The sequence below is a fragment of the Somniosus microcephalus genome, chromosome 1, assembly GCF_052327205.1.
Source record: "Somniosus microcephalus isolate GS21.2 chromosome 1, FLI_Smic_1.0, whole genome shotgun sequence".
Classification (NCBI taxonomy): Eukaryota; Metazoa; Chordata; class Chondrichthyes; order Squaliformes; family Somniosidae; genus Somniosus; species Somniosus microcephalus.
The window spans coordinates 408,892,324-408,901,824 of NC_140987.1; the positions used below are offsets into that span (position 1 = coordinate 408,892,324).

The following is a 9,501-nucleotide window of genomic DNA, read 5'->3' on the forward strand; positions in this document are numbered from 1 at the left end:
TCTGATGTTAATGGACTTGCCGCGTAGTCCCAGGACTTTTATTTTTACTTTAGAATTTTCTTCCCCTATTTTGTTCATTATTTTGAGGATTCATCCTGTTTAAGGCAGATTGTATCCCTCTAATAGAAACAAATATTCACAGGCACCTTACTATGATGCAAGACAGAAAATAAAGACAAAAAGGAGCAGGAATTAAATTCTTTTTGGAAAAATGGCTGATTAAATATCAGATCAGGAACAGGATTGCAGATAATAAAGATGAGTATAGGCTTGGATGATAAAATATTCAATGGCTTCTACGCTGATGGATCATGTAAATGCAATTTTTATAAAGCTTATGGTCTGAATTTTGACATTTCAAACCCACCCAGAGCGGGGGGGGGGGGGGGGGGGGGGGGGGAGCCAGTAGACCGCGGGAAACCCAGAAGTCCGGGGGGGGGGGTGGGTGGGGTGGGTGGTTCGATCCCGGGATCCCGATCTCTGACCCGGGGGGGGGGGGGGGGGGGGTTTGAGTTCAATCCCGGGGGTCCGATCTCCGACCCAGGGGGTGAGTTCGATCCCAGGGGTCCGATCTCCGACCCGGCGGGGGGGGGGGGTTTCGATCCCGGGGGTCCGATCTCTGACCCGGGGGGCTGAGTTCGATCCCGGGGGTCCGATCTTCCACCCGGGGGGTGTTCGAGCACCAACCCCCGGGGGTTTGTATGGGGCGGGCTGCTGGTGGGTGAGCTTGGGAGGCCAGGAGGAAGCCCTCCTGTTCCTCTTGGCCCACAAGGATTGTTCCCCGAGGCCGTGCTCGCCTCGCTGCAGCTACCGGGAATCCCGAGGCCCGGGATCCCCAGCCGGCTGCAGTAAAACCCGCACAGCAAGTTAAAGCACAGGCTTCAGGACCTCATCATCATTTAAAAATGCCAGCCCGCCTCCTGGCAGCGCGTTGGCTGCCCCCCCTCCCCCCCCCAACCCGCCTGAGTAAAAGTTGAAAGTGGGCGGGTTGGAGGTGGGTTAGGGTCGGGATTTAGGTTTTTAAAACTTTAACTTACCCCCCGCGCCCCCTGAGCTCGTCAGTTTTTTCATGTTAAAATTCCCCCCAATGTCACGCTCACTAGATGCTAACTAATATGATATCACACTACAGTGCACAGCAACAAAAGCAAATCTGGCATCCACTCAAAACCAGCAGCTTCAATAGAAAGGACACCAAATTTAATGGCAAGTAACTTTCTATCTAACATAGTGCATACCCTCTTCCCAGCCCCTGAACGATTCTCCACTGAATCAGCACTGCACTATACTGCATTACCAGACTGTGAGTAATATATGCAGTCAACTAGACTTGCAGGTTATCAATGTCCTTGCTTGCATTTAGTGACAGGTTGGCTCAAGTACTTTGGGGAAGGAGAAGTTAGTGTTACAGAAAAAGGCCAGTCTGTTAGCCCAATGCAGTCCTGTCCATTTAATTACATGCCAGTCTGTTTTCTAATTATGTTACGTTACATCAAAAAAGGAAAGAAAATGCAAGGTCACTTTTAGGCTATTGGCTTGTAAATAATTCTGCTCACTTAAGGGCTGGAAAGCGTTACAATGCTAAGCTCATTAAGCTCAAGCTAAAGGAACACACTGTGCCTAGATAGCTGCTGCCCATTAACGAAGCAATTCTGCTCTACCATTTCAATGGATTGCACCCATCTTAGTGAAAGGTTAGGTGTCATTTAGCTGCAGATCAGCTTGGATCTTTGGTTTGAAGTGTCACTGTCAAAACTGGAGATGTCGCTGGGGAAGAAGGTAACATCACTGGCCTCTTCTGCCAGTTCCAACAAGGTTGGCAACATATCTGTCTCATCTGCCCCCTCCTCTTCCTCCTTTGAGAAAGGCAGACTGTTGCAATCTCTCCTTTCAACTTCACCTGGAAAGACAGAGCAAAAGGGAAGAGAAAGATTCATTGAAACAGACGGACGAGTGGGTACTCTCGTATTAACCAAATATACAACATATTTATACAGTTAACTCCTGAGAAACACACAACTGATCCCAGTGGGCCCAGGTATTTCCCAATGTTCCAAAGTCCAAACAAGCTGGTCTTTTCCCATTTACTCCTACTAGTTAGAATTCTACAATGCTAATAAGCAGTCTTTTTTTATCTGCATGTTATTCCTTTATTAAATATTTAGTCTGAGATTTACTTTAAAATAAACAAGAGCTGCTTACCTCGTTCAGTCTGTGATCCTGTGTAATCTTGTTCCTCTTGTGCACTGCTGCATTTCTGTCCACTTGTCCTCTGCAAGAACAGATTCAGTAACTTAGTTACAACCCCTAATCTTTTGTATTGATGGGACAAGGTGTGCATCAAATAATCAGTTCCACGATTCTGATTAACAGCAAGCTCAATTCTGTGAGAAAAGGTTCTCCCTTCAGCTCCTGAAGGCACAGACTCTTGCTGAATGTCAGCCCTCCAGTAAGTGGTTTTCTGACAAACGTGAGTCTAGGCAGTGAGTGCTGACAGACTTTTGATAAAATAGAAGTTTAATTCTGTTTTCACCCAACATGCCCCCCAGCAGGGTTCGTGGATAATAGATCAGCAATTAAGGCCAATTTTTCCATCCCCTAACCCAGGAATGCCTCGGCCAATTGCAGCACTCCATTTGCCATCCTGGCTCAGAATTTTATTCCCCCCAAGTCCAGAGTTATTTATCTGCATTTCCAATCTGGGATTAACTACTTTCAAACAACATACTTATAAGAAGCTCAGCACCCTATGTCAGAGAGCAGTTGAACAAATCACCCAAATGGCCCACGCTGGTATACCATCAGTAGGCAGATTGCAACAGGAAGGAGGGTGGAGAATAAAATTGCTCAATAAGGACAAGGGGGGTTAACCCCCGAAAACGGGGGCAGGGATCACAATGCACGTTTAACACGCGCCCGTTGATTTCACTGCAGGCAGGATGCCAACTTCGTGCTGCCTACTCCTTTCCATGATTGCTGCGTGCAGCCAGCACTCACCGCGCTGTTGATTGGCTGCACGCATCAGCAGGGGGCCCATTATCATGGCTGCACGCATCAGCAGGGGGCCCATTATCATGGCTGCACGCATCAGCAGGGGGCCCATTATCATGAGTGCCTAGCACTACTTAAAGGTAGGCTGCAATACTTAAAACTAGCCTGCACCTCTTAAAAGGAGTAGAGATAGTGGCAGAGGTCAATGCCAGGAGTGTAGCCCTAAGGACCTGGATGCAGTGCAGGAAGAAATGTAATGATCGCACATGAGTTGTCAAGGTCAGTGAATGCATCATCAAATGCCATATCCTACCAAGTGCACCACTAGCCTCGCCCCCTGCTTAATTCACCACACCCCCATCACCCACCTACCAACAAACTCCATCAATCAGGATGCATACCTAACATTCGTATGCTTTACCTCACTCTCATACACTTAGCACTGTTGCAAGCCTCGCACCCACATCTCAAAGCTTGCACATACTGGCAGCTAGTCAACCATGACAGCCACATCACCCAAACATATTGCACGACACTCACTGACACACTTCCCTCTTTCTTGCAGGAGAAGGTGGCACACAATAGGAGGCAGCAGGAATTAACACACAATAGGAGGCAGCAGGAATTAACACACAATAGGAGGCAGCAGGAATTAACACACAATAGGAGGCAGCAGGAATTAACGGGAAGGGGAGAGACACGCCTGCATGTTTTAACCCCTATGGAGGAGACAGTGCTGGCCATTATAGGAAGGGGCATTGCTGAGAGCCCTTCTCCACCTCCTCCCTCTTCTAGCAGCTTGTCCTGCTCTGCATGGCCTCAGTTCATTCTCCCAATCATGCTCAATGCCAAAAGGAAGTCCTACTAGGCCACCCATGTCTTGGAAGCAACTGGTTTGTGCACAAGCCTTTAATTAACCAAAAAAGTACTTCAGTACCAGACAGACCACTCCTATAGACTATTGAAACTTTTAACAAGTATAGAAAAGCACCCAAAATGCGTAGAATTGCAGCAACAGCCAGAAGAGATAATCCAGCAGCTAACCTGCAAGTAGTTGATGATCCCTTTAAATAGCGCTGGTGAGGGGTCCTTCATGCCGTTGAACACGTGTTCAGCTGTGCGAGGTTAAGAGAGGGCGTAAGCTGCAGCGTGGAGCTCCAGAATGGCAGTGCTGGCATCAAATCAGTATTACTCGCTGATTGGTGTCATGATCTGCCTGCTCTACATGCTGCCGGTGGTCGTTAGGTGAGCCCCTTTACAAATATGACATACGCCGCACTTCCCGTTGGAAGCACGCACATCGCAGACGCCATTTTGGTAGTTTAAGAGGACTCGCAGCGCCCCAAAAAATGGGTGCTACAGAGCCCAATTTCGCCCCAAGGGGTTTCTCAAGCCAGGAATTAAAATCCAACCAAAGAAGTGATGAGAATATGTCCAAGGAACAGAAATGCACAAGGAACTCTATTCAGAGTTACTCTGTCTATACAAAGCAAATCTGGTCATCTTGGTACTCATTTTTCAATATCCCTGCCCATGTTTATCAATCCCTGGTATCGGGCAACAATCTGTTCTCTCTCGTCTCCCTGTATCATTTGCCATGGACTAAGTACCTTGCTGGTGTCCACTCCTACTTCAGGATATGATGTTACTGATCCTCCAGTTGATGGGTTGAAGAGCTAGAAAACAAGAAGTAATCAGAGGTGTAACTGATTTACTAAAGACATACTCCGTTCTCACTAATGCCACCTGTGCTCATCTCAGATGCGAAAGACCTCATTTGTGGCAGTCTTGTGCATGTTGCAGGATAGAACGGATTGCTTCTACTTATTTAGTTCAGATCAGGTTATTTGAGATGCTGTTAAATAGGAGCATAAAATGGCAACATAGTTTGCAGAGACATTTGAAGATTATGAATTTTGTGTCAGATTATGAAGATTATGTCAGCTGTGGCTCAGTGGGTAGCACCCTCGCCTCTGAGTCAGAAAGTTGTGGGTTCAAGTCCCACTCCAGAGACTTGAGCACAAAAAGCTAGGCTGACACTCCAGTGCAGTGCTGAGGGAGTGCTGCACTGTTGGAGGTGCCGTCTTTCGGATGAGACGTTAAACCGAGGCCCTGACTGCTCTCTCAGGTGGGTGTAAAAGATCCCATGGCACTATTTCGAAGAAGAGCAGGAGTTATTCCCGGTGTCCTGGCCAATATTTATCCCTCAGTCAACATAACAAAAACAGATTATCTGGTCATTATCACATTGCTGTTTGTGGGAGCTTGCTGTGCGCAATTTGGCTGCCGTGTTTCCCACATTACAACAGTGACTCCACTTCAAAAAGTATTTCATTGGCTGTAAAGCGCTTTGAGACATCCGGTGGTCATGAAAGTTGTTCTTTTTTTTCTTTTCTCTTATTTCATGAGACAAAAAAAATGCAACTAGTCAATTTCTTTCTTCAGACTCTGCAAATTCTCAGTTATGAAAGTTGCTTTACACAACAAATTGGGAAATTTGCAGAAATTTTAAAATTCCCATATGGCCCTGATGGAAAAACTTAAGTCAAAAGAGAAACAGTCCATTCTTCAGAATACTCAACATGTAACTACCCCCCGCCCCCAAACAAAATTTTCCTTTTGATTTGGTGAATTATCACAGAACTGTCAAATTTTCAAAAACTGATGACATTTTGACTCACACAGGTGGTACCATTGCTTCTAATTTACATTCCCTTTTCAAAATAGACACAGAACCAACAAAAGCCATTTGGGTCACCACGCCTGTGCCTGTTCCTTACTAATTCTTTGCAAATCACCTCATATTTCTCCACATTAAATCATATCTGCCACTTGCCTGTCATTCCAATAACATGTCTATTGAAAAAGAGAATCACCCCAGAAATCTTACTGTAACAAGCGATTGATCACAATGGCTTTATCCCCTCCCCAATTTTCTCCTCCCTGAAGGTGCTGATTCTTGGTGTGGTACAGTTCCACAGGCACCATCAAGTGGCCATCTTCAGGAACAAGCCCAGTTGAGTGCCAGCAGGATAATCTACCATGGAGATCATCACAGCAGAGTCTGATCTGTTCCTCATCCATCTTCCACATCCACTTTCCAGCAAGTGTCAATGGATAGTGATCAGCAACAGGAATCCTGGCTGAATATTTCCCTCTCAAACCCAGAGTTGCAGATGCCAACTATAGTGCCCAACTGCTGACGCCACTGATAACATCTAACTGAGCAGACAGTAATCATACCTGGAACCTTGTGGTCTGTATGGCTTAGCTGCACACCATCTATACCAACTAAGCCATCAAAGGAGCCCTATTCAGAACACTTTGGGGTCGATTTTCATTGACCCGTGGAGTTGGGATTGGAGGCGTGCGGGGGGGGGGGGGGGGGGGTTAAAGTCCCGAATTCGGGGATCCCGACACCATCCCGCCCCCAACACGCCTCCATGTAAGTTTCAAAGGAGGCGGGTACCCACCCTGCACTGGGACCCGCCGACCCGAGGCAGGAAGGGATTATTACCAATTAACTGCCTGTTAACAGGCAGTTTTTAGCCTAATCCCTATTTTAAAGCTTGAAGTGTGGGATTCCGGCGGCTCCAAACCATGCCAAGTTAGAGTCGTCGGGCCGTAGGACTTGGAGGGGTCGAGATGTCGGTGTTCAGGTGAGTGATGGGTGCATGAGTGCAAAGGTAAGTGTGTTTGGTGTGTCTAAAGAAGTTTAAATTACCTGTACTTACCTTTTCAGCCTTCCTTCCTCTAGGTTTCGGGAGTCCATCATCTAACTGGCACAGAAAGCAGAATGGCTGCAATCTGTCAAAAGTGACAGCCTGCAGCTTTCTGTGCCGGTGAGATTTCTAACTGAGTCTGTGGAGAAGGACTCAGGTTAGAAGTAAGACTGTCAGTGTTTGACAGCTTCAAACAGCTGTGAAACACTGATATTTCATCTGTCAAAACATCTTGACAGATGAAATTTCAGTCTGTGATGTCACCTGTTGCCGGGTGGCCCCTAATTGGCCTGCTGGGTGGGCTTAACAAGGTCAATCAAGTTAAAATCGCATGGATTGGCCGCATCTCGATGGAGGCGGGACTACAACCCCGAATGTTGTAGTCCCGCCTCCTTCCCAATTTCTGAATGAAAATCACCCCCTTTGTCTACCTCAGTGGAATTTAATAACACTATTCCCTCCCATACAAACACTTCTCATCTACTGGAGAACTCATGAAACACCCTCATGGGAAAACAACTTTATACTCATAACAGCTTTGTAACAAATGGAGGAAATTACATCGCCCACATGATTAACAGGATAAATACAGATCTAGATATTACACTGTCTTTAGAAAAAATATTTCTGTTTCAACTCACATCTTTGAGTAAATCCAAATTAATGTTTAATCGGGTGTTGCTGAGTGAGGAATGGATCTGAGCCAAACTGTTGTCAATCATATCCAAATGGTCAATTATTTCACTCCTACAGAGAGAAGGAAGAAGAAAACCGAACAATATTATCAATTCAATATAACTAGTTCCAGCCATTAATCACCCTCTTCCCGGGCCCAGAAAAAGAACAGTAATTCACTGTATTAGGGCAAAAGAGTTCTTGAAAAGTGTGCATTATTCCCAGTCCCAGCATCAGAGCAATGCCATCGACCAGTACTACACTGCCAATTTTGTGTTTTTTTTTTATTCGTTTATGGGATGTGGGCGTAGCTGGCAAGGTCAGCATTTATTGCCCATCCCTAATTGCCCTTGAGAAGGTGGTGGTGAGCCGCCATCTTGAACCGCTGCAGTCCATATGGTGAAGGTACTCCCACAGTGCTGTTAGGGAGGGAGTTCCAGGATTTTGACCCAGCGATGATGAAGGATCGTCGATATACTTCCAAGTCAGGATGGTGTGTGACTAGGAGGGGAACTAGGAGCGCCTGCTGCCCTTGTCCTTCTAGGTGGAAGAGGTCGCAGGTTTGGGAGGTGCTGCTGAAGAAGCCTTGGCGAGTTGCTGCAGTGCATCTTGTAGATGGTGCACACTGCAGCCACGGTACGTCAGTAGTAGAGTGAGTGAATGTTTAAGGTGGTGGGCGGGGTGCCAATCAAGCGGGCTGCTTTGTCCTGGATGGTGTCCGTTTTCCCCCCCCCGATTCCCATTGACTTCAGTTTTACTAGGGCTCCTTGATGCCACACTCGGTCAAATGCTGCCTTGATGTCAAGGGCAGTCACTCTCGCCTCACCTCTGAAATTCAGCTTCTTTGTCCATGTTTGGACCAAGTCTGTAATGAGGTCAGGAGCCGAGTGGTCTTGGCGGAACCCAAACTGGGCATCAGTGAGCAGGTTATTGGTAAGTGCCACTTGATAGCACTGTCAATTACACCTTCCATCACTTTGCTGATGATTGAGAGTAGACTGATGGGGTGGCAATTGGACGGGTTGGATTTGTCCTGCATTTTGTGGACAGGACATACCTGGGCAGTTTTCCACATTGTTGGATAGATGCCAGTGTTATAGCTGTACTACAACAGCTTGGCTAGAGGCACGGCTAGTTCTGGAGCACAAATCTTCAGCACGACAGCCGGGATGTTGTCGGGGCCCATAGCCTTTGCTCCATCCAGTGCGCTCAGCCGTTTCTTGATATCACGTGGAGTGAATCAAATTGGCTAAAGACTGGCTTCTGTGATGTTGGGGACCTCGGGAGTAGGCCGATATGGATCATCCACTCGGCACTTCTGGCTGAAGATGGTTGCAAACACTTCAGCCTTGTCTTTTGCACTCACGTGCTGGGCTCCACCATCATTGAGGATGGGGATAGTCATGGAACCTCCTCCTCCTGTTAGTTGTTTAATGGTCCACCGCCATTCATGACTGGATGTGGCAGGACTGCAGAGCTTTGATCTGATCCGTTGATTGTGGGATCGCTTAGCCCTGTCTATAGCATGATGGGTCTGCTTTTTAGCATATACAGGAAACTTTCTGGTATCCGGCACGGACGGGACCGACGTGGTGCCGGTTCAGCAACAATTCCGGACAACCAAACGCTATAGTAAAAGATACGGAGCTCAGAGCTCCGGACAAAGCAACAAACCCTGTTGCTTAGCAACAGCTTCAGAACAACGTCCACAAGTTGCAAGCGTCTCTGTAGCTTAGCAACAGCTGCAGCCAAACCCTTGCCTTCCTCCATTTGTTGCTGTGCAAGTAATAAAAGTTATAAAACTTACCTGAAACCGACTCCTGAATTTTGCCAGTTAACCGACATTTCTGGTTATTTAGAGGCCGGTTAATCGAAAGTTTCCTGTATGTAGTCCTGTGTTGCAGCTTTAGGTATGCCTGGTGCTGCTCCGGGCATGCTCTTCTACACTCCTTATTGAACGAGAGTTGGACCCCTGGCTTGGTGGTAATGGTAGAGTGAGGGATATGCCGGGCCATGAGGTTACAGATCGTGGTGGAATACAATTCTGCTGCTGCTGATGGCCCACAGCGCCTCATGGCTGCCCAGTTTTGAGCAGCTAGATCTGTTCTGAATC

The 9,501-nt window shown here is 47.0% G+C and overlaps 1 protein-coding gene across 1 annotated transcript in view; it reads right to left on the minus strand.

Moving 5' to 3' along the window:
• Positions 1-484: 484 nt before the first annotated feature.
• The window catches only part of LOC147125177 (heat shock factor protein 1-like), a 48,906-nt gene continuing 39,889 nt past the window's right edge, over positions 485-9,501 (minus strand). Inside the window, exons 10-13 of the mRNA XM_085998656.1 lie at positions 7,355-7,460; positions 4,602-4,667; positions 2,203-2,272; positions 485-1,900 (exon numbers count right to left, since the gene is read on the minus strand). Of these exons, the coding sequence (XP_085854782.1) occupies positions 1,707-1,900; positions 2,203-2,272; positions 4,602-4,667; positions 7,355-7,460 (436 nt within the window). The 3' untranslated portion in view covers positions 485-1,706. The remainder of the gene's footprint in view (positions 1,901-2,202; positions 2,273-4,601; positions 4,668-7,354; positions 7,461-9,501) is intronic.